This window comes from Bufo bufo, chromosome 1, assembly GCF_905171765.1.
Source record: "Bufo bufo chromosome 1, aBufBuf1.1, whole genome shotgun sequence".
In the NCBI taxonomy this organism is placed as follows: Eukaryota; Metazoa; Chordata; class Amphibia; order Anura; family Bufonidae; genus Bufo; species Bufo bufo.
In genome coordinates this window covers 441659556-441686095 of record NC_053389.1, presented here as the reverse complement: position 1 = coordinate 441686095, position 26540 = coordinate 441659556, and the positions used below count along the sequence as shown (strand labels likewise).

At 42.1% G+C, this 26540-nt stretch overlaps 1 protein-coding gene across 1 annotated transcript in view; it reads left to right on the top strand.

Annotated features, from left to right (window-relative positions):
• IGF1 (insulin like growth factor 1) overlaps positions 1-24149 on the top strand; it is a 122979-nt gene extending 98830 nt beyond the window's left edge. Inside the window, exons 4-5 of the mRNA XM_040407778.1 lie at positions 23414-23595; positions 23752-24149. Of these exons, the coding sequence (XP_040263712.1) occupies positions 23414-23595; positions 23752-23811 (242 nt within the window). The 3' untranslated portion in view covers positions 23812-24149. The remainder of the gene's footprint in view (positions 1-23413; positions 23596-23751) is intronic.
• Positions 24150-26540: the final 2391 nt, after the last annotated feature.

Below are 26540 nucleotides of genomic sequence, written 5' to 3'. Positions count from 1 at the left end.
TGTTGAAAAATGCAGGGTCTTCCCTGAAAGAGATGACGTCTGGATGGGAGCATATGTTGTTCTAGAACCTGAATATATTTTTCTGCATTGATGGTGCCTTTCCAGACATGCAAGCTACCCATGCCACAAGCACTCATGCAACCCCATACCATCAGAGATGCAGGCTTCTGAACTGAGCGTTGATAACAACTTGGGTTGTCCTTGTCCTCTTTGGTCCGGGTGACATGGCGTCCCAGATTTCCAAAAAGAACTTCGAATAGTGACTCGTCTGACCACAGAACAGTCTTCCATTTTGCCACACTCCATTTTAAATGATCCCTGGCCCAGTAAAAAACGCCTGAGCTTGTGGATCTTGCTTAGAAATGGCTTCTTCTTTGCACTGTAGAGTTTCAGCTGGCAACGGCGGATGGCACGGTGGATTGTGTTCACTGACAATGGTTTCTGGAAGTATTCCTGAGCCCATTCTGTGATTTCCTTTACAGTAGCATTCCTGTTTGTGGTGCAGTGTCGTTTAAGGGCCCGGAGATCACGGGCATCCAGTATGGTTTTACGGCCTTGACCCTTACGCACAGAGATTGTTCCAGATTCTCTGAATCTTCGGATGATGTTATGCACAGTTGATGATGATAGATGCAAAGTCTTTGCAATTTTTCGCTGGGTAACACCTTTCTGATATTGCTCCACTATCTTTCTGCGCAACGTTGTGGAAATTGGTGATCCTCTACCCATCTTTGCTTCTGAGAGACACTGCCACTCTGAGAAGCTCTTTTTATACCCAATCATGTTGCCAATTGACCTAATTAGTGTTAATTGGTCTTCCAGCTCTTCGTTATGCTCAAATTTATTTTTTCCAGCCTCTTATTGCTACTTGTTCAACTTTTTGGGGATTTGTTGACACAGTGAAATTTTGAATCAACGTATTTTTCCTTTAAAATGATACATTTACTCGGATTAAACGTTTTATCTGTCATCTACGTTCTATTACAAATAAAATATTGACATTTGCCATCTCGACATCATTGCATTCAGTTTTTATTCACAATTTGTTTAGTGTCCCAACTTTTTTGGAATCCGGTTTGTATTTCCAACTTTAGTTTGATACAGCATCCAAAAAAATCTTGTACATTAGTACATTACAAAGAAGGATATGAAGTGAAAATTAAGTGAACAAGCAAGGGAAAGATGAACAAATTAATTCTACTAAATCAGAATTCATTCAGAATTTTCCAAAAAGTTCTAAGATTCTATGGCATATGAGAGAGAGAGAGAGCGAGAGAGGGAGAAAGAAAGAGACTAGTGTTTTTTCATAATAATATTTTTCCCTGGTGGTAGCCTCAAACTGTTCAGTCAGTGCTTTTTCATCTATTGCTGTGCTTGTGTCCCCACATAATGCTTCTCTGGAAAAGCTATGTGCAAACAAGTCTCCTTTCCAAAAGAAAAGGAAACCAGAGTGTCTCATACCAGGAATCCAGCTCTTTCTGGGCAACTACCCTTTAATAGAGCTGAGCAAATAAAGTTTGCTTTGCTGCCTGTGAGGCCTTGGTTGGGGTACTAATTCTGCTTATGAATAACACTGAGTATGAATGAGGAGTATTGTAAGCCAGTAAATGCTCATCTGGGTTTCTGGGCTAAAATATATCAAAATGAGTCCATTTTACATCTGCCAGCATCAGATAGGCTTAGGAAAGTTAATTTGAATATCTTTTCCAGAGTAGCAGAGTCCTAGGAGACCAGAGAGTGTTTTATACCAACTTTCAAGGCAATTGAACATAGTGCATAAGGCCGAAAAAGACATTTGTCCATCCAGTTCGGCCTGTTATCCTGCAAGTTGATCCAGAGGAAGGAAAAAAAAAAAAAACTGTGAGGTAGAAGCCAATTTTCCCTACTTTAGGGGAATAAAAAATTCCCTCCCGACTCCAATCAGGCAATCAGAATAACTCCCTGGATCAACGACCCCTCTCTAGTAGCTATAGCCTGTAATATTATTACGCTCCAGAAATACATCCAGGCCCCTCTTGAATTCCTTTATTGTACTCACCATCACCACCTCCTCAGGCAGAGAGTTCCATAGTCTCACTGCTCTTACCGTGAAGAATTATTTTCTATGTTTGTGTACAAACCTTCTTTCCTCCAGACGCAGAGGATGTCCCCTCGTCACAGTCACAGTCCTGGGGATAAATATGGGATAGATCTCTGTACTGACCCCTGATATATTTATACATATTAATTAGATCTCCCCTCAGTCATCTTTTTTCTAAAGTGAATAACCCTAATTTTGATAATCTTTCAGGGTACTGTAGTTGCCCCATTCCTGTTATTACTTTAGTTGCCCTCCTCTGGACCCTCTCCAGCTCTGCTATGTCTGCCTTGTTCACAGGAGCCCAGAACTGTACACAGTACTCCATGTGTGGTCTGACTAGCGATTTGTAAAGTGGTAGGACTATGTTCTTATCACAGGCATCTATGCCCCTTCTGATGCAACCCATTATCTTATTGGCCTTGGCAGCAGCTGCCTGACACTGGTTTTTGCAGCTTAGTTTGCTGTTTATTAAAATTCCTAGATCCTTTTCCGTGTCAGTGTTACCGAGTGTTTTATCATTTAGTATGTACGGGTGACTTGCATTATTCTTTCCCATGTGTATAACTATACATTTGTCAGTGTTAAACCTCATCTGCCACTTATCTGCCCAAGCCTCCAATCTATCCAGATCCCTCTGTAGTAGTATACTGTCCTCTTCAGTGTAAATTACTTTGAAGCATATTTGTTTCAGGTAGAATCGATTCTTACCTGAATCAATTTTTTATTTTTTATTTGGTGAACTGGACCTGAAACATATTTTAAGAAACTCACTTATCTCTATACCAAGTGTAGTTTTTAATTTAAGTAGTGAGTTTTGAAATTTGTTAAATTTGTCCCATATTTTCAGAAATTTTTCATATTAAATTTCTTTAGACCATCTCAATTTTTCAAAGCTACTTATTTTAGAAACTTCATTAAACCAAATATCGCGAATATCTGCACTTTGAGAACTCGCTAATATTTAGAATATAGTGATATACTGTATATTCGGAATTTCGAATATTCTAGATTTTTTTTTAATCAGTACACATGATCCTTCCCTGCTTCTAGCTTGTGGGCTACAATATCTTTGACTTTAGGAGTAGTGTTGATTGCGAATTTTCATAATGCTAATTTTTGTAATGCTAATTTTTGTAATGCTAATTTTTCAATTGCCGAGTTCCGCAATCAAGAAAATAATGACTGGAGATAGCGAATTCTCGAATATATGGCAAATATTCTCGAAATATCACGAATTTGAATATTGCCCCTGCCGCTCATCACTAGTATGCATTTACGGTATACATGTGTATTATCATGGGATCTAAAGTTCGGTGAAAAATAGACTTAACCTGACTTAAGTGCATAAAGAATGTACTAAACTATAATAAAAGATATATACACAAAGATATAGTAAAGTAACAATCAACATATGAAAGGTGATGGTAGCAAGACACACCTTACTGATGATGTCTTCAATGGAGCTGCGATCTTTGTTCCAAAACTATGGGGGTCATTTATTAACCAGGCATATTTCTGACACAGACCTTTGCGTCGCAATCTGTGACTTTTCCCCACTCACGCCAGGGGGACGGACCGGCAAGCCCGGCTCATTTACCATTTTCTACGCCTGGTTTAGGTGTAGAAAATGGTCTAAATGTAAGACAGCTAGGAAGATGGATTACATTTAGAAGCAGCAGTTGATCCGCCAAAGTTATTTAGAGGTTGTTGCCTCTACATAACTTCGGCGGATCCACCGCCAGCGCAGGGGATATTAAGACCGTCGTCTAAGATGCTGGTCTTAATAAATGACTCCCTAAGGGTATTCTAGTCTCCTCCTGGCCCCTCTTAAAAGTTAGTACACATGTACAGTTACTTCATACTGAAGGAATGCGGGTAGGTATCAGGCATCACTAACCAACTACATGAAATTAAATGGGAAGGACCAATTAAAACCTTGCGTTACAACATGAAGTACACATTACATTTTATAGATTGAGTGATCCGTCAAACTCTGTTCAAGGAAATTCATATTGTGGCTCATTGGGTAGTAGTTTCTACTAATAGCTACAGGAACTGTAAATACTATTTCATTAATTCTCTCTACAATGCCTTCCATAAATCCCATTTACCAGTAGGAGCAGCTAAACAACATGTTCCTGTGGTTAATATCTTGTTATTATAACTATATTAGAACGATGGAGCTGTCAAAAATCCATTGTGAAAATAAGCAGTCTTCTGCATTCTCCATCAGACTGCTTTTGCCTTTACTTAATGCATTTAACAATTACAATCTATAATAACGCCAGTGACTGGTCTTATTGAACAAACTATTTTCAAAAGGAAATCTGTTCTTTATCCAGCATAAACCTTAGATCCGTAATACACTGTATTCTCATTAGGCAGAGACTGTTTTCACAGAGTATATAATGATAGAAATGACGCAGAAATGAGGCTATAAATCCACATGGCTGTTGTCACAATCACAAAAGGGGACATAACTGAGGTCTATGAAAACTATCAACTATGCATATAGTACATAGAACCTATGGTGGCATTGATCAGTGATTTATTTAACATGAACAACAACATATTCCTGTTAATAGCTTAAACAGTGAGAGAGATTCAGTAAGCACAATGTGATATTTTGTCATAAATTGCTTCCAAAAAGTGGAATACATGAAGTGGGGTGAATTTATGATGTGTGTATCTGAAATGGGAATGTGGTCAAAAAAGAAAATTTGTTCTTGCCCTTTTTTCAGTTTTCCTCATGATTTCAACCCAAATTATGCTGCTATAGAGAGCCAAAATAGTACCACCATATGGCCCACATAATATCACTGCATAGTTCTCAAATAATACAGTGTCTAAATACTACTCATTGGTGTACCTACCTAACAGAGCCAGACCACATGACCGCTATATGGTCTGGGGGGGAAGGGGGGCTTGGCACTGAACTGCTTGTCCCATTCCTGGTGTACTGTGGATTCACTGTATTTTCCAAGAGAAGCCACTAGGGGAAGTACACAGAGTTTATTACAGCTTTCATTGATTTCAATAGTAACAGTATAATTTCCTATGCTTTGAGCTCCCCTTAGTGGTGGCTACAGGCAAGCAGTTTTATGTTATACTATGTGAAGGGAAGACAGAAATGCCTTTATGCCATTATTTGCCTGTAAGTGCATTGAGAACTAAGAGTGCCATATTTATGAAGCACCTGTTCCACTTCCACATACACTGCTCAAAAAAATAAAGGGAACACTTAAACAACACAATGTAACTCCAAGTCAATCACACTTCTGTGAAATCAAACTGTCCACTTAGGAAGCAACACTGAGTGACAATCAATTTCACATGCTGTTTTGCAAATGGGATAGACAACAGGTGGGAATTATAGGCAATTAGCAAGACACCCCAATAAAGGAGTGGTTCTGCAGGTGGTGACCACAGACCGCTTCTTAGTTCCTATGCTTCCTGGCTGATGTTTTGGTCACTTTTGAATGCTGGCGGTGCTTTCACTCTAGTGGTAGCATGAGACGGAGTCTACAACCCACACAAGTGGCTCAGGTAGTGCAGCTTATCCAGGATGGCACATCAATGCGAGCTGTGGCAAGAAGGTTTGCTGTGTCTGTCAGCGTAGTGTCCAGAGCATGGAGGTGCTACCAGGAGACAGGCCAGTACATCAGGAGACGTGGAGGAGGCCATAGGAGGGCAACAACCCAGCAGCAGGACCGCTACCTCCGCCTTTGTGCAAGGAGGAACAGGGGGAGCACTGCCAGAGTCCTGCAAAATGACCTCCATCAGGCCACAAATGTGCATGTGTCTGCTCAAACGGTCATAAACAGACTCCATGAGGGTGATATGAGGGCCCGACGTCCACAGGTGGGGGTTGTGCTTACAGCCCAACACCGTGCAGGACGTTTGGCATTTGCCAGAGAACACCAAGATTGGCAAATTTGCCACTGGCGCCCTGTGCTCTTCACAGATGAAAGCAGGTTCACACTGAGCACATGTGACAGACGTGACAGAGTCTGGAGATGCCGTGGAGAACGTTCTGCTGCCTGCAACATCCTCCAGCATGACCGGTTTGGCATTGGGTCAGTAATGGTGTGGGGTGGCATTTCTTTGGAGGGCCGCACAGCCCTCCATGTGCTCGCCAGAGGTAGCCTGACTGCCATTAGGTACCGAGATGAGATCCTCAGACCCCTTGTGAGACCATATGCTGGTGCGGTTGGCCCTGGGTTCCTCCTAATGCAAGACAATGCTAGACCTCATGTGGCTGGAGTGTGTCAGCAGTTCCTGCAAGACGAAGGCATTGATGCTATGGACTGGCCCGCCCGTTCCCTAGACCTGAATCCAATTGAGCACATCTGGGACATCATGTCTCGCTCTATCCACCAACGTCACGTTGCACCACAGACTGTCCAGGAGTTGGCAGATGCTTTAGTTCAGGTCTGGGAGGAGATCCCTCAGGAGACCATCCGCCACCTCATCAGGAGCATGCACAGGCATTGTAGGGAGGTCATACAGGCACGTGGAGGCCACACACACTACTGAGCCTCATTTTGACTTGTTTTAAGGACATTAAATCAAAGTTGCGTCAGCCTGTAGTGTGTTTTTCCACTTCAATTTTGAGTGTGACTCCAAATCCAGACCTCCATGGGTTGAAAAATTTGATTTCCATTTTTTTATTTTTGTGTGATTTTGTTGTCAGCACATTCAACTATGTAAAGAACAAAGTATTTCAGAATAATATTTTATTAATTCAGATCTAGGATATGTTATTTTTGTGTTCCCTTTATTTTTTTGAGCAGTGTAGAAGTCAGATCTAAAGGGGCGATGCAGAGTGTGACTCTTTAATTATATTTTTCATTAAAAATGTTTTCCTCAATAAAAAAAAAATGCAGAAATATGAGGAGCTGTGCTTTATGTTCTGCATTGCCTGGGAGTGTTTTACCCATAACTACTGGAAAACTTGGTTGGGCAGGGGAACCCATACTATGTTTTGCTTTTGGACCCTATGACATCTGTGTACGCCACAGTAATTCAAGTTGTATAAGCACCATCTCCACTACTGTCTTCAGCAACTGTCAGTAAACTATATGTATGACACTATTCATCTTGATGGTGTATTGCAGTGGCATAGCTATAAGGGTGCAGAGGTAGCAGTTGTATCTGAGCCCTGGTATTGGAGAGAGACCAAAGTTCTTGTGTCACATAACAAATAACTATTGTTAAAAATGCACAGTGGTAGGCGGGGGCCTTGGAGCAGTAAATTAAAGTGTAACTGCCATTTTTTTTTTTATTTGTTAGTTTATTAGAGCTAGGCATGTATACCTGAGTTAATCTGTCAATGATTGTCAAAAGACCTGTAATTAGTCAGTTTTGATTAATGTCCCCTGTCCCTATCCACTGGTCCCTCAAAAGACCGTTGCTAGGGCTTGTCTGTCTTCCCTCCCTTTAGTGTAAAAAGAAGACAGAGGGGTGGTCCTTCAAACTGCATGCTTGCATTAGACTTCAGAGTGATGAGGCGTGTCTCTCAGTAATCCAATCTGATTGGCTGGCAGGAAGCTGCTGGCTGCAGCATGTGTTTGTGACTTGAGGGAATGCAGTTTTGGCCTCAGAGAACAGGCAAAGGAGCCATCCTGAGAAGGTCCTCATATTGTAGAGGTTAAAATAGGTGTAACTAAGGGAAAAACTGAAGGAAAACAATGATTTGTGAAGAAAACAAAGATTGTTTAATGCATAATGCTGCAGCAGCAGTAACATATGCTAAAATTGATTTATACAATTGTATTATTTAAAAAACTGTATGTGTATAGCGCCACCTGATGTTTGTTCTTTTGCTAATTTGTCCATTCACCTCAGTAACATTGCTGAGGTGAATGCATAAGCTCCGTTCCATCTTTTAAATCCATCAGCCAGATATTATTTTAGAAGGTGAGACAGTTACAGGAAGAGAGATGCAGCAGAGAGCACATTCCACCTGAGCTATGACAAGGAGAGAGCTGCAGCAGAAAGGACACTCTCGAGCTATGACAAGAAAAGAGCAGCTGCAGAAAACACATGCCCCTGAGCTATGACAATGAGAGATCTGGAGCACTGAGCTTATGAGGATACTCCTTGAGCTATGACAAGGAAAGAGCAGCTGCAGAAAACACATGCCCCCGAGCTATTACAAGGAGAGATCTGCAGCACTGAGCTTATGCCACCTGAGCTATGACAAGGAGAGAGCTACAGTAGAAAGCACACACTCCCTGAGCTATGACAAGGAGAGAGCTACAGTAGAAAGCACACACTCCCTGAGCTATGACAAGGAGAGAGCTACAGTAGAAAGCACACACTCCCTGAGCTATGACAAGGAGAGATCTGCAGCACTGAGCTTATGCCACCTGAGCTATGACAAGGAGAGAACTACAGTAGAAAGCACACACTCCCTGAGCTATGACAAGGAGAGATCTGCAGCACTGAGCTTATGCCACCTGAGCCATGACAAGGAGAGAGCTACAGTAGAAAGCACACACTCCCTGAGCTATGACAAGGAGAGATCTGCAGCAGAGTGGATACAATCCCTGAGCTGTAACAGGGAGAGCTGCAACAGTAAGGACATGCCCCCATGAGAGTCAGCAGCAGAAAGCACATGCCCCTGAATTGGGATAAGGAGACAGCTGCAGCAGAATGGGCAGAACCCCTGATCTGTGACAGGGAGAGAGCTTAAAAGTATACACCCCCTGAGAAAGAACACGCTCTGCAAGCTGCCACCCTAAAGAAAATCTAGCAGAGCAATTGGAGTAATGAATGGGGAGATCTCTGGATCCATGCGAGGTACAGGGCTGAGATTGTCATGTACTATACGGTTTTCATTTTTTACATTTAATCATGGGATAACCCTTTAAGAGAGGTAACATCTTACATAGACAAACCAGAAAGAGCAGAGCAGGTATGGGATAACAGCAGGATTGCTATGTAGAACACAAAGTGGGAACATTTTAGAAATATCAGGAATATTAATTTTGTCAAGTAAGTTGCTGGGAATCACTTGAGTAAAGCTTGTTAACACACTGTACAGGAAACAATATAAAGCCAAGACCAAACCGCAACACCTGCTCAAATGTAAAATGTAATACAATATGGTGCAGGGTCATTACTTTCTGAATAACTGATATTTCTAAGTAAACCACTGTTGTCACCTCTCACAGGGATGACAAGGACAAAGAGGCAGTGTTAATATGATTATTTATTGGCACTTGTGTAAGGTTCAAACCAAGCAGAGATACCTGCACATTTTGTATAGTTACATCACAGGCAACCATATGACTGCCTTAACCTTAAAACAATACAGAGTTAACCCATTTATCACAGAAATGATAGACCCGTATTTATTACTATTGGTATAGTTTTCACTGATGAAATTTTAGAGGGTATTTGATGAGAATTGTTCCTAATTTCTTAAAATCCTCAAAGCTCTTAATACATCTGTTGCATTTGGAATTGTTACTAGTTTTTATACTGCAGAGTATTTGGGAAATGTATTATTGTGATGACATGCTTATAGATGGTTCATCATAAAATTGTTGCCCAATGTACAGTGTCCAATCTACAGTATGTAGTCTCCAATATGAAGATATTAGGCCAGGTTCACATGGAGTTTTCTTCTTACTTTTTAAATCTCATGGTCTTTTAAAGCCCTTTTAAGGGGATTGTGTCAGGATTTAAATATATTTTCTATCCACAGGATGGGAGATAAGTATCTGATCAGTAGACGTGATTGATAGAGGTCTGGTGGTGTGTATCTCTTATATAAATGGAACGGCATTCGGCAATGCATGATGCCACTCCATTCTGCTCTATGGGACTACCAGAGATAGGCAGCACTATACTCAGCTTTTCTTCAGCAGTCACATAGAGATAAATGGCATTGTAGTGAGTATGTGCAACCGCTGCTCCAAACTTGTGTGATCAGTGGTGGTCCCAGTGAAACAACTATGACAGACAGGAAAATAATAGCCTTACTCTAGTCGGTGTGACATTATACAAAGTTGCTATCATTGAGGAGATGATTTAGGGTGCCACATGAAACATTACTTTTAATAGTTTTTTTCTGGTTTTTAAATAGGAGGGGAGAATCACACTCATATGGTGGAGAAAGCTATGTGAGCCTGTTTCTTCTGTTGCTAGTCTTTAAATGTACTTGCCCTAATAGGTTGTTGGGCTGCCACCCTGTAAAAAGGTTACCCAACTCAGCAGACCTGGCCCTCTTAAGGCCCTGGATATTTCCATCCCTATGCTTTTCATCTCTTGAATCATTGGATGGTCAAGGAATGGAGAACCAAGAAAAAGAGTATGTCTAGAGTTCAAAAGTAATTACATATGTCAAGAACATGTCTAAGTGGCAGTATAGACCAGCAGCATGAGGTTGAAGATAGGTCCGGCCCAACTTTATTGCTGTATTTAAATAGAAAGAGCCACACTTGAAGGTGTACATGTGCACAGTAAATACCAGTGAGGTGCTTTCTATTGGTTTCTAGTGTACCTGTCCTAGTCTTTCTGATCAAGAGATCAAGGAACGTAATTTCAGTGGTGGTGGATTCAGAAATAATACTCCAAAATTTCATAGAAAAAGTCCAACGTTACGGACATTGCGGGAGATTTATCAAACTGCTGTAAAGTAGAACTGACTTAGTTGCCCATAGCAACCAATCAGATTCCACCTTCATTTGTCACAGCTCCTTTGGAAAAGTTACGGTGGACAACTAAGCCAGTTCTACTTTACACCAGTTTGATAAATCTCCCCCATTTAGTTGTTCCACAAATTTGTTAAACTCTTCTATAGGATCAGTATGTGATTGAAAAATCTGCTGCAGAAAATGATTTTGTCTGTCCATTCCTTGTTTGCTTTAGAGAAGACTACTGTGTCCTCCCACCAGTCCAGGAAGAAGTTTGCATACCTTTGGGCAGGAGGGCTTCTCCTGCAGTCTCCCTGAGCTGGTGGTATATGATGTTACCAAACAGAAAGTACTTGTGTGTGAAGGTGAAGAAAAACTGTTGGGGACTTAAGCAATTATGTGGGTAATAATGTGCGCCCCTAGGTTTGTGGAAAAAACTCCACAGACTCCAACCCCTTAACAGACGGAGTGACTGTATAGAGTCTGAAACTCAAGACTCGCTAAACTACTTTCTTGGTCTACAAGTTTTCCCTTTAGCTTTTTCAGTACATCCATTAGGTCTCTGATGTATGATGGCAAAGAGACTACAACATTTCTGAGAACATGGTCAACATGCATACTATCATTTTGAGTAAGTTCATCTTCCCAGACACTATAGGTCTCCCACTTACTGATTTCATCTTTTTGTGAATTTTGGAGAGCCTGCAAAACATCAAGATTTGATTTTCTCTCTTTAAGATAAATTCAAATTCACCTTTATCAATAAGTCTTTGATTAAAACCCTCCTCTAGGATAAGGGTAGGTTCCTCCCTGAATCTGGGGGTGGGGCCCCTATCTAGACATCCATATATCTCTTTGTCAGACAGCATGTGTAGGCACAAGTTTTTTGTAATTCTCTATATCCATAGCCACAAAGTTTCTGCCCTTATCCACTGGCCCTGGTCCAGTTAATCAGCAGAAACAAAGTGGTAAGGATGTCCTGTGTCTGTCACAAGTCTGGAGCTCTAGAAACAAACCCAGGTGCTGGAATAATGTGTGCCTTTTGGGGGAACTGTATTCTGATATTCTTCATTGAATCTCACCTCATTCTGCAGTATTGCAGAGGTTAACCCCCTCTTTAGTTCTGGGTGCAGCCTCCAGGCTGTTTCTAATGTGTTAATCAGCTTCTGCTATATATGTCCTGCTGTTTGTCTCATTCTGTGCCTGAGCAATAGGTTATCTAGCCTTCTAGTTCCTGTGAAGGTGTGATGTCTGGTTTTATGCACATGTACTGAACTTTTTGTTTCCTGACTCTGACCCTCTGTTACCTGACCCGACCCCTACCTGATTACTGTATTGGCCATTGCTGCCTGCCCTGACCTCTGACTTGTTTTACAGATTCATACATACTCTGCCTGCTTTGATCTTGGCCTGTCTCTGAATGTGATTCTGCCTGACCCTTTGGTGTCTGACTCCAGTGAATCAGCTGTCAATCACAAAGAGACTATTCCAAGAGGTAGTGGCCTGGTAGTTCCCCTGTAGTGGAGACCAGATCCCTGTATACCGTAGGGGTTAAAGTCCATGTATGCAAAGAAAGACACCATGTCCAGATTGTGTTACGGACTTCAAAAACAAAATAAAACAGTGCAAACCAAATTGCTATGTTTGCAAAAATAGTCATATGTTCCTAGAGATTAACATGTGGCTGCAGAGTTTTTGGAGAAACAACTTAAAGCGAACCTTTCACCTCATTTTCACTTTATAAACTAGCAACAGTACCTTATAGATTATCTTGAGTGTGTTGCTATCCATGTTAGTGCCGCTTTCCTGGGCTCTTTATACTTCAAAAAATCGTCTTATAAACTTCACATTCGGTGCTCCAACAGTCATGCAACCAGTCAAGGGGGTAGCCCTTCCATCTCCTCTGGCCGTACCGCCCCTGCCCTAACCCCTCCTCTATGCTCCTTAACTGACAGCCGGCTCAGTCGCCGGGACGGCGCTTCCGAAACCTGCGCATGCGCCGTCCTCCTGATTCGCCGCGCGATCCCGTCTTTCTTGCTGACAAAAGCGCGATCATGTAAGAGAATCGCGCATGTGCCTTACGCGATGCCGGCCTGTCTGCTCTCCTGTCTGCTCTCCCTCCCGTGCGCGCGCACGGGAGGGAGAGCAGACAGGCCAGCATCGCGTAAGGCGCATGCGCGATTCTCTTACATGATCGCGCTTTTGTCAGCAAGAAAGACGGGATCGCGCGGCGAATCAGGAGGACGGCGCATGCGCAGGTTTCGGAAGCGCCGTCCCGGCGACTGAGCCGGCTGTCAGTTAAGGAGCATAGAGGAGGGGTTAGGGCAGGGGGCGGTACGGCCAGAGGAGATGGAAGGGCTACCCCCTTGACTGGTTGCATGACTGTTGGAGCACCGAATGTGAAGTTTATAAGATGATTTTTTGAAGTATAAAGAGCCCAGGAAAGCGGCACTAACATGGATAACAACACACTCAAGATAATCTATAAGGTACTGTTGCTAGTTTATAAAGTGAAAATGAGGTGAAAGGTTCGCTTTAAATGTAAATTCTAGAATCCAGCAGAATAAGGCACCTAAACATCGTGTCTGAATCTGGCCTTATGGGCTAATCTAGGTGAAATTGTGTTGCCTTCAGTGTATAGTGAATATTATAGTAATCCTAAAGTAAACATGAATTTTAATATTACAAAAGCAACTGTGCCAACTGGGTCACGCCCACCTAAAATAATTTACATTATTCAGCTACAGTATTTTAGATGAAGCCTTTTCTTTATACAGTAAATGACTGATATAGCTATAATATGCAAACTGTTATATGAACATCAAAATCCATTTAGATAAATACACATACATTATCTGGTATTTTATTAATACAGAAGTTTCAGTTTCTACTTTGAAACACAAAAATGTGGTTGTGCTGTTACTGTGTATCCAGAAAAAGGGGTTGATGTTGTGTATGTACAAGTATGATACATATAATGTTGGTACCATAATAGTGTATCTTCTGTATTAATCAGAAATGAACAATTGCATGCACTGAGAATATACAGTGACAGTGCAGTGACACTACAGTCTGTTCACAGTTTAAAAATAAAATGTAAACTAAGCAGAACAAATGCTATCTAATTATCTTATCTCAGACCTTGAAAAATTGTGTCAGTTTCCTAGAAAAAGTGATTTTGTCATACAAAGCATTTTTGTTGCCAAATGAAAATTTCTTGGCTGTTGATCTCACATTCTACCCTGGAATCTGACCTGGTTTAGAAAATAATGCTGTGCTTGCGAGGCTCTCGCCCTCTAGAGCACAATTTTTCTCCAGTTATACATCTCCATGAGCAGCCTCCCTAACACACCTCTTTCATGTCCTGCTCACTTTGTTTTGGGTGATTAAGATTGCCAGTGAGGCTGATGCCTGTTTCAAATAATTGCCTGAACTTCTAAGTGACTATGCAGGAGTGCATCTGAGGACATACTTGTGATTTGGCTATCAAGGGTAGACCAGCATGAGAAAATCCTATTTTTTAATCCCTTAAAGGGCTTCTCCAGGAATAAAGAAAATATAAATATTTAAAGTAGCACTCCAGCAAAAATGTTCATTCTCTGACCTGTTAGAAAGGTGCATGATGTAATCTGTAGTGAAAGTAATCTTCTCATCATCTCCCTTCTGATCCTCAGCTGTGTCATGTGACAAACTCCCTGATCTCCTACTTACACAGGACAGGAAGTCAGTTACTACTCTATTCATTCCTATGAGACTGATATTGAGCCTGCCATAGGAATATATAGAGAAACTGGCTTCCTGTCCACACATAAGATGCTATGTTATTTGGAAAGTCTGATTGCTGGTCACATGACACGGCTGAGGATCAGAAGGGAGGGGATAACTCAAAAATACAGACACTGGTAAGATTACCTGCACTACAGATTACAGCATGTACCTTTCTAGCAGGTCAGAGAATAAATGGGGTCATTTATCAAACTGGTGTAAAGTAAAACTGGCTTAGATGCCCATAGCAACCAATCAGAGTGCTTGTTTCATTTTCCAAAGGAGTTATCCAAAATGAAAGGTGGAATATGATTGGTTGCTATGGGAAACTAAGCCAGCTATACTTTACACCAGTTTAATACAAACCGGATTCCAAAAAAGTTGGGACACTAAACAAATTGTGAATAAAAACTGAATGCAATGATGTGGAGATGGCAAATGTCAATAATTTTATTTGTAATAGAACGTAGATGACAGATCAAACGTTTAATCCGAGTAAATGTATCATTTTAAAGAAAAAATACGTTGATTCCAATTTTCACGGTGTCAACAAATCCCCAAAAAGTTGGGATAAGTAGCAATAAGAGGCTGGAAAAAGTAAATTTGAGCATAACGAACAGCTGGAAGACCAATTAACACTAATTAGGTCAATTGGCAACATGATTGGGTATAAAAAGAGCTTCTCAGAGTGGCAGTGTCTCTCAGAAGCCAAGATGGGTAGTGGATCACCAATTCCCACAATGTTGCGCAGAAAGATAGTGGAGCAATATCAGAAAGGTGTTACCCAGCGAAAAATTGCAAAGACTTTGCATCTATCATTATCAACTGTGCATAACATCATCCGAAGATTCTGAGAATCTGGAACAATCTCTGTGCGTAAGGGTCAAGGCCGTAAAACCATACTGGATGCCCGTGATCTCCGGGCCCTTAAACGACACTGCACCACAAACAGGAATGCTACTGTAAAGGAAATCACAGAATGGGCTCAGGAATACTTCCCGAAACCATTGTCAGTGAACACAATCCACCGTGCCATCCACCGTTGCCAGCTGAAACTCTACAGTGCAAAGAAGAAGCCATATCTAAGCAAGATCCACAAGCTCAGGCGTTTTCACTGGGCCAGGGATCATTTAAAATGGAGTGTGGCAAAATGGAAGACTGTTCTGTGGTCAGACGAGTCACGATTCAAAGTTATTTTTGGAAATCTGGGACGCCATGTCATCCGGACCAAAGAGGACAAGGACAACCCAAGTTGTTATCAACGCTCAGTTCAGAAGCCTGCATCTCTGATGGTATGGGGTTTCATGAGTGCGTGTGGCATGGGCAGCTTGCATGTCTGGAAAGGCACCATCAATGCAGAAAAATATATTCAGGTTCTAGAACAACATATGCTCCCATCCAGACGGTATCTCTTTCAGGGAAGACCCTGCATTTTTCAACAAGATAATGCCATACCACATTCTGCATCAATCACAACATCATGGCTGCGTAGGAGAAGGATCCGGGTACAGAAATGGCCAGTCTGCAGTCCAGATGTTTCACCTATAGAGAACATTTGGCACATCATAAAGAGGAAGGTGCAACAAAGAAGGCCCAAGACGATTGAACAGTTAGAGGCCTGTATTAGACAAGAATGGGAGAGCATTCCTATTTCTAAACTTGAGAAACTGGTCTCCTCGGTCCCTAGACGTCTGTTGAGTGTTGTAAGAAGAAGGGGAGATGCCACACAGTGGTGAAAATGGCCTTGTCCCAACTTTTTGGGGATTTGTTGACACCATGAAATTCTGATTCACCATATTTTTCCCTTAAAATAGTACATTTTCTCAGTTTAAACTTTTGTTCCGTGATTTATGTTCTATTCTGAATAAAATATTAGAAGTTGGCACCTCCACATCACTGCATTCAGTTTTTATTCACAATTTGTATAGTGTCCCAACTTTTTTGGAATCCGGTTTGTATATTATAAATATATTCACAAATACCTTTCATTAGTTATAATGGCTAGGGGACAATTAGGAGAAATAAAATGGCCGCTATCCTATTAGTACACACAAAACCTGTCCTGATCACACATGAGGACAAATTACTTTACAACACTGAGGTAAAGAGCTCCCTCATCCTCCTCTCTGCTCTACTTGTCAGGGATTATGATCCTGAATACAGCTGATAAGGTCATCTGCATTATAGTGGTGGTGCGGAATAAATGACAGCTTCCTCTTAAATTTAGGCGAATGAGATGAACAGCTGTAATTACACTGCACTGTTGCTACAAGGGAGACGGCACCCAGGCAAACCTTGAAGAGGATACAGCTCTTGCGCAAGCAGTGCGGCCCCATCATATAGCTGATTGGCATGGGGTGCAGTCTGATATTGGATGATCTATCCTGAGGATAGGTGATACATTTCATGAAACAGGACAGCCCCTTTTAGAAGATGGCTTCTCATTTAAAAAGCTGTCTTTTAACTGAACATCTGTTCATTGAATAAAAACCTCTCGGCCAATTAGTGAGTCATATTTTCTTTCACTTGGATATCCTTTAAACATGTCCTATTACTGACCTGATGTAATAAACTTACTGTTTTGTCTGGGATTTCTATGAGATGCCAATTTTTTATCTGCCTGAAGTTTATCCATCTACTGGAAGAATTTTTCTTAATGCAGATTGTGTACATTGTTTAACACAGGTTAGGTCAGAGGACTAGGTTGATTCATAGCCTCCTGCCGATAGCTAACAGTTGCTGACAGTTCTTGGAGAACACACACTACGGTGACACATACCAATTTCTGAATGTGGTCATTAGTTACATATCAGTAACTCAACACAGTAGTCCCCACATGAATGATTGCCTACACAACGCTAGACACAATGGAGGATTACTGCACTAGGGTGCCTATTACCACCTTACAACAAGGTGGGTAAGGGGTAATGATCCATAGTGGTGATCACATACTAATGCCACACAGCATTAACCGGTTTTCACAAGGGTTACATGCAAGGTCAAATAATCTTGGATGCATGTTATTCTTTAGCAGGGCAGGTTGACCATAGACCTTACAGGGAAATTTTCCGGAGGGCTGATGCCAGACACACGATGAGCTCTCAGTGGTAATTGACACTGAGAATCAGAAACTCATATACCCCACATGCGACCGCACATGCTCTTCTGAAAGTCAACTGCTGGGGCCCACATCTCACCTCCTAAGACCCCTGCTCCATATCTTAGTCAGAGACAACTGGAGGAGGAGGACAGGAAAAAAATGGCATCTATTGATGGCCATCACAGAGGAACAGATTTTGGGGCTATTGTGCTGCACTGGGGTATATGGTTCTGCTGGGACGGTATTTTGCACTATGGTATTGCTACCCTGCCACCTTGTGTTGCCCCACCTTCTGCCATCCACCTTTACAAGATGGGGCCACTTTTAGGTTTTTTTTAGGGCCACTTTAATTTCCCAGTCCGCCCCTGTTCCTCAGGTAGCATCTCAGATAGCAATAGTGATGCCTTCATTGCACCAAAGACCTAATTTGCATATTAGGAAAAAGTATCATAGCTCAAGAATGGAGCCTCAGATCAACAAAAGAAACATACAGAACATTGTTTTATTCAAGTGAACCATAGCTATCTGTCTATGCAAACATAGAGCTGGGTAGGGGTGTCCCTTTAAGTTGTCATTTAGAAGTTTAGTTAGGGCTCATGCACACAAACGTTTTTTGCGTTCAGTATGCATTACTTACACTGAACCATTCATTTCAATGGGTCAGCAAAAAAACCTGAAGTGTCTCCGTGTGCATTCCGTTTCCGGATTTCCGTTCAAAGATAGAACATGTCCTATTATTGCCCCGAAAATCACGTTCAGTGGCTCCATTCAAGTCAATGGGTCAGCAAAAAAAAACGGAACACATATGGAATGTACTCCGTATGTCTTCCGTATCCGTTTTTGCGGAACCATCTATTGGAAATTTTATACCCAGCCCAATTTATTCGATGCAATTGCTGTATACTGTATATGTCAAACGGAAAAACAGAACGGAACCACTACTGAAACAAAAAACTGAAAAAACTCATCCGTTAAAAATGGCCCGCAAAACACTAAAAAAAGCCATACGGTCGTGTGCATGAGCCCTTATGCTGCAGAGGGAGATGCAGCAGTGGGGATGGGGTGGTGAAAGGACATGCTGTTCACTCATTCTATGGCTTCTCTCTCATTGTGTCCGTGTTTATGCAACTATGATAAGACAGCGAAAAGAGGGTAAGGTAACAAAATAATCAAGACGCTGCACATGTAAAATGTATGACCTATAGCAAATATTAAATGGGATGGAAAAGTTGCCAGGATAGCAAAACATTAAATATTCACTGAAGGTCTCAGAAGTGCTGATAGTTATGTCGCTTCATGTTGTAGTAACTGGAGCATAAAGGTTTTATTGTTTATACTGTGAGTAATCCACAACTGATGATCTATATAAAACACAAAGTAATATACGATAAAAATAAATAAATAAATAAATAACAGTAAGACAAAATTCAAATATTCATTAGGCTTGCATATTTTATTGTTTCTAGTATTACTGCTGCACCAATGATACTACTATTACTACTAAATAATAAAGGGCTTACAGCTGTTAGCGGGGTTGTCCAAAAAATTGGTGATGATCAAGCATGGCATGCAAGTTTAAAAATAAATAAAAATAAAGACGCTCACCTGCCACTTTCAGTCCTAGCCCGGCCAGAGGTGTGACATGCCAGACAGTGCTCTCAGCGGTGATGTGTGCAGACACTGATTGCCTAACCATCCCCACTTTTTTCAGGGCCCATACAATCCCTTTAATTAGTTTTTAGCAAATCGAGTTTCGGATCCAAGTTTAGAAGCCTTCAAATGTATGGGCTCCAGCGAGGCGAGTTATCACCAAAGTCTCGCGAATGTCCGTACAGCATTCAAATTAAGTTTTGAACCAATCGACTTCAACTCTTGGATCTGAAAAGCGACACTACCATTAATATATTGTGACAATGCGTCTTGCAAGCTCACCTTTCCAGAGGTGAAAGGTAGGGGAACAGTCACTGTATAACGCACAAGGAAGGACTCAGGAGACAGAAGTGCGTTTAAACTGAAGTCCGGCCAGTTTTATTTCCACAGGTTGCATAGAACAAAATCCTAAACACAACACCTAGCCACAACACAGGCTCTAACTAAACATTAGGTCTCTCTCTAGGACGTGGCTGAGCTATCCTTAGTCCAACCAATTAAACACACCGTCTGAACAGCAACCTGTGATACTTGCGGTTTCCTTGCATAGTATCTTCAGTGTCTTCTCCCTCTCCCAAGGCTGAGAGAGCAAGTGAACTGGGGAGCCTGGTTAACTAGCACCTTCCCAGGTGCACCTCATCAGGACCCAGGCTAGTGGTTTAACCCTTTTCTAAGGCCTCCTGCACACGACCGTTGTGTGCACCCGTGGCCGTTGTGCCGTTTTCCGTTTTTTTTCGCGGACCCATTGACTTTCAATGGGTCCGTGGAAAAAACGGAAAATGCACCGTTTTGCAGCCGCATCCGTGATCCGTGTTTCATGGCCGTGAAAAAAATATGACCTGTCCTATTTTTTTCACGGCCAACGGTTCACGGACCCATTCAAGTCAATGGGTCCGTGAAAGAACACGGATGCACACAAGATTGGCATCCGTGTCCGTGATCCGTGGCCGTAGGTTAGTTTTTATACAGACGGATCCGAAGAAATCGTGAAAACTCAGAACCGACAGTATATTCTAACACAGAAGCGTTCCCATGGTGATGGGGACGCTTCTAGTTAGAATACACTACAAACTGTGTACAAGACTGCCCCCTGCTGCCTGGCAGCACCCGATCTCTTACAGGGGGCCGTGATCAGCACAATTAACCCCTTCAGGTGCGGCACCTGAAAGGGTTAATTGTACTATCATATCCCCCTGTAAGAGATCAGGGCTGCCAGGCAGCAGGGGGCAGACCCCCCCCCCCCCCCCCGGGGGCAGACCCCCCCCCCCTCCCCAGTTTGAATATCATTGATGGCCAGTGCGGCCCCCCCCCCTCTATTGTAATTATTAGTTGGTGGCACAGTGTGCGCCCCCCCTCCCTCCCTCTATTGTAATAATTCGTTGGTGGCACAGTGTGCGCCCCCCATCGGCCCCCCCTCCCTCTATAGCATTAACAACATTGGTGGCCAGTGTGCGGCCTCCCATCTCCCCCCCCCCATCATCATTGGTGGCAGCGGAGTTCCGATCGGAGTCCCAGTTTAATCGCTGGGGCTCCGATCGGTAACCATGGCAACCAGGACGCTACTACAGTCCTGGTTGCCATGGTTACATAGCAATAGTACAATAGTAGAAGATTCATACTTACCGGCTGCTGCGATGTTCGTGTCCGGCCGGGAGCTCCACCTACTGGTAAGTGTCATTGCTAAATGAACTGTCACTTACCAGTAGGAGGAGCTCCCGGCCGGACACGAACATCGCAGCTCCCAGGTAAGTATGAATCTTTTACTATTGTACTATTGCTAGTAACCCGCTGCCACCAATGATCGGGGGGGGGGGGAGATGGGAGGCCGCACACTGGCCACCAATGTTGTTAATGCTATAGAGGGAGGGGGGGGGCGATGGGGGGCGCACACTGTGCCACCAACGATTTATTACAATAAAGGGGGGGGGCGGGGGGGCGCACACTGTGCCACCAACGATTTATTACAATAGAGGGAGGAAGGGGGGGGGGCGAGGGGGCGCACACTGTGCCACCAACGATTTATTACAATAGAGGGAGGAAGGGGGGGGGGGGCGCACACTGTGCCACCAACGAATTATTACAATAGAGGGAGGAAGGGGGGGGGGGCGCACTGGCCACCAATGATATTCAAACTGGGGAGGGGGGGGGGGGTCTGCCCCCTGCTGCCTGGCAGCCCTGATCTCTTACAGGGGGATATGATAGTACAATTAACCCCTTCAGGTGCGGCACTTGAGGGGTTAATTGTGCTGATCACGGCCCCCTGTAAGAGATCGGATGCTGCTAGGCAGCAGGGGGCAATCATGTACACAGTTTGTAGTATATTCTAACTAGAAGCGTCCCCATCACCATGGGAACGCCTCTGTGTTAGAATATACTGTCGGAAATGAGGTTTCACGATCTAACTCATATCCGACAGTATATTCTAACATAGGGGCGTTCCCATGGTGATGGGGACGCTTCAAGTTAAAATATACCATCGGATTGGAGAAAACTCCGATCCGATGGTATAAAAGGGACTCCAGACTTTACATTGAAAGTCAATAGGGACGGATCCGTTTGAAATGGCACCATATTGTGTCAACGTCAAACGGATCCGTCCCCATTGACTTGCATTGTAATTCAGGACGGATCCGTTTGGCTCCGCACGGCCAGGCGGACACCAAAACGACTTTTTTTTCATGTCCGTGGATCCTCCAAAAATCAAGGAAGACCCACGGACGAAAAAACGGTCACGGATCACGGAAAAACGGGACCCGTTTTTGCGGACCGCAAAAAAATACGTTCGTGTGCAGGAGGCCTAAATAGTTGTCCTCAGCATACGTTAGGAACCTGGGAGACACATATACCATACACCAGTCATGCTCAACCTGCGGCCCTCCAGCTGTTGCAAAACTACAACTCCCAGCATGCCCGAACAGCCTACAGCTATCAGCCTACAGCAGGGCATGGTGGGAATTGTAGTTTTACAACAGCTGGAGGGCCGCAGGTTGAGCGTGCCTGCTGTACACCCTCAATTACTTCACCCTGTGAAATCCCATGTGAGACACCACAATATTAATAGCAATCCTCTAGCGTGTTTAGAAATCTCTTGGGGCAGTTTATTATTAGCTAGCCCCTCTGCTAAAAGTAGTTTTTTCCATAATAACATATTTAAAGTAATTGTTTAGGGCAGTCTTGTAATCTCTATTTGCTTTACTTCATGAATTGGGTTATAATAGGATCCAAAACTCTGTTTAAAGGCCCCCACACTGCCGGATGTTTAGGCAGGTTATCGCTAATAAGCACTCAAATGAACTTAATCTGCTGGTGTAAAGGTGCTGGCGATTACCCGGCGAAGGATCGAAATGCCCGTTCATCGGATAATAGGATTGTTCATGCAGTCACCTAAATCATGGTTTGCCAGCAGTAGGTTGTGCCATCTAAACAGCCACTGCTACCAACAAACAATGTCTCTGTATGGTAACGAACGATGACATTAGCGATCACTCCTCCCTATACTGTGGAGGAGATCTCTGCATGTGATAGCAGCGGTCTACTTCACTGACTAGCAGGCGATTGTCAGGAAGGAACGCTTCCTTCCAGACAATCATCTGCTCCACAGAGCAGTATAAAGGGGCCTTTAGGGTACTGTACAGTCTGCATATTGTCATCAGAACATGAAATGGAGCAGAACCTAAGGGCAGTATTATTTTTTCTTATTGTACACACCATGTCTACTGAAGATAACATGGTCATTGTGTTACATGTTTTTCCTACATATTCAACTTGTTGGCAACAGCAAGAACACTAAAGAGGTTTAACATTTTTAGAAAAATGTCTATTTTCTTCTAAAAACAGCACCATACCTGTCCATGGGTTGTGTCTAGTAGTGCAGCTCAGCTCCCTTAAAGTGAATGGCGCTGAGTTGCAATACCACACTCAACCTGCAGAGGGAAGCAGTCATGATTTTTAATCCTGAACTACACTTTTAAATAGCAGACAGTACTTGTTATTCTGGATCCACTTCTGTAACCAAAGACTGTCACTTGCTATGTGGAACAAGCACATCTGTTCTTCACACAAGCAGCCCACTGATTTCAATGGGAATTATTTATTGCTTTACCCTCTACATTATGGCATTGATAGTGTATTTTTGTTGTGCCTTCTATAATTTTACGTTCATTTCTCCCTCAGGTAAACCGGTAGGGTATGGATATAGCAGTCGACGTTCACATCACAGAGGAATAGTGGATGAATGCTGCTTCCAAAGCTGTGATCTAAGAAGGTTAGAGATGTACTGTGCACCTGCCAAGCCAGTGAAATCAGCACGGTCTGTGCGTGCCCAGCGTCACACTGATATGCCAAAAGCTCAGAAGGTAATGCATTATAAGAAGCCTGTTATATACTGTAGGCTATAACAGAAATAAAATGCATCAGTGCTTCCACATGAGGTTAGAATTAGAGATGTTCTCATGGCTTTCACAGCTTATTTATGATGCATTTGAGTAATTTGGTACCCTATGTGCTTACAGGAAGTACATCTGAAGAATGCAAGTAGAGGGAACACAGGGAGCCGGAGCTTCAGGATATAACTATTGCCACTAAAAGTCTTGAAGAATGAATGTGCCATCTGCAGGATACATCACTGAAATAGAACAAAATCAGATAAAACAGGGAAAGACTTCACTTCTCTCAATCAGTGGGCATTCTTCCTTTGTACGATTCAAATACACATTCCAATATTATGTATGCAAAATCATGACAACTCTTTTAGCTGATCTAGTACTGTGTAATCTTTTACCTGTTTTACATGTCCTGCACAAAGATTTCTTTTAATAGCCTGTGTCCCCTAGAGGTCCAAAAATAAATGGCCTTCTTGATGGCTCCAATTGCACTATACATAACCAATGTTCCATGGGGGCTGGAAAAATAACCCAGACATGTCTAAGAGAGTTCTTTCTTATATTTGCACTTCTCTTTATGTTTTGCTTTTCAGTAGCAGAAAATGTTTATATACCTATCCTTACGTTCATGAATCTCATCGAAACATATGTTGATTGTGGGTCTGAATTCTACATTTCACAATGGCTTGATTCATTTCACTTTTTGCTGAATATGGTATGATGCAGTTAAACACATGTCTAGGCTCATAAACCTCACAGATCTTTTTAGGTAACAAGTTAATTGTCCAACAGTATTCATCTGTGCTCCATCCACACAATATCTGTATATCACTAATGCACATATATCATTTGGTATGTAGAGCTGTAAGCTAGTACAATGGTGCTACCGTATGTTGTAGTGAGTGTTGTGTAACGATCTGGCCACAAATGTTAACTGGTAAAAGCAAACATCTCTTGAGGGCAAATTTTGGCCTTATAAATGTCAATATCGAGTTTTACCTTCTACTTGGACTGAACTTGCAAGAAAGAAATGTGAAAAATATGACTGTGAGGTAGATGTGAAGGTTCTTTAATCTCATATTACTAAAGATACCATTTCCTCAGCAATAAGCTGCACACTGTAGTCATTTTTACCAACCCTTTTCAGTTTGAAGCTACCTTGATGATCATCTGATTGGGTCCAGCTTCAGAAAACCCAGGGGAACAACTATTACCAAGCTGTGGCCATCTGTACGTTTCTCCTGCAGATTATAATAAACTACATGTGGTATCAGATTACCACAATAACTTCCACTCTCTTGAAGACAGGATCACATACATAGGTGCTTTCTTACATCTACCGTACTTTTTACTTGACATGACTCAAGCTTTTCTCTTGAAGTTTTTTTTTTTAATGTTTGGGTTATTCTGCAGGGTGTGGTGAGGGACACATTTTTTTTCAAAGGTGGTCATCTTGTGGCACCTATCTTGAGATATCTCGAGCCAAGAGGAAAACTCTGAAAGGACACATGTCAAGAAAAGAGGAAAGGTATGGTAGGACACATCTCTAAATTGTCAGTTTCACAGTTCACAAAGATTCAGCAAGCAATGATCCTTTCAGCTGATATATTAAATAGTCTTTCACATTTCTGGCCCCTCATAGAGAAGGAGTTTGCCATGTGCACAGCTTGGTTATAGGGCTTTACAACTTCCAAAACCACACAATGTATAAGAAAATTTCCCTAGCAGTTACAAAATATGCTTGTCTCGTCTAAACCTCCTTTCCCTGGACAGATTGAAAGTCAATTTTTCAGTACCCAAAGCGAAAAAGTGTTAATAGCCACTAATTCATACCAAATGGAAAGAGTTCTTCTCCAAGAGGGTCCTGCCATACTATTTAGATGATTGCTTCAGTCATCTCCCTGTAAAGGATCTGTATACCATTTAACAGTTTTGTTACGTTTAATTTATACAGCAGATGTCAAAAAGGACCGATCCCTTGAGTCAATTTACGTCAATTCATTGAATCATGACCCTCATTCCATATGTGACTTAAGAAGGAGGTTCATTCAATTTATGGGAAAGGAAAAGTCTGTTTTCTTTACATGTATAAAACTATTTTTAAGTTAATAATTCTACCATAAATGAAAAGCGCATAGTTTAAATAGATCCTGACAAAGGCATTTCTCTCTCACACTATTACTATTGACTCAATAATCGAAATAACAAGATGGAACCTAAAAAAATCTGTGATTCCTATTTAGACAGCAGTGTAAATACCGGCATATATTATACATATAGTAGAATATCCTCTATCCCTAGGCAGGGGACTCTAACATGCTGAGAGCTTTCCAACTCTTTCCACCTATCATAGGAAACATTATTGCTACTGAAATACCACTGTATGTGAATCAACAATTGCAGTACTAAAATATACTTTTCCTTGTATATAGCAAATAAAATACATTTTTCCAGTAGTCTAAAGCAGAACTTGAATATGTAAAAATCTGAAAAAGGACCACCCATACTATGTGCCAATTATAATACTGGTGTCTTACATAGCAGAAGGGCCTTAAGGCTCTGTCAATCGCCAGATCCTTGGAGTGACTGCTACCTTTGATCCCCTATAGCTATGGTATGTTTGTATGTATTAATAAGCTCTGTTTTCAAAGCATCTGTTGATTTCAGATTGCCACAAAGAAGCTAAGTAAAGTCTTTTGCACTGGACACCGGATTTTGAGGGAGATGTAATGCATTTTTGCAAGATTTTATCTTTCTACAATTTACTTCAGTCAGTAAACCAACAAAAACTGATCTTCAGCTTTGCACTAAATCTTTAGTAAGGCCACTTTAATACTTAGCGTCTCATGCTCCTGGGCCGGCTTTTCCTCTCCCTGCCACCCTGAAATCAACATCATTTAAAAGGGTGACATGACTGC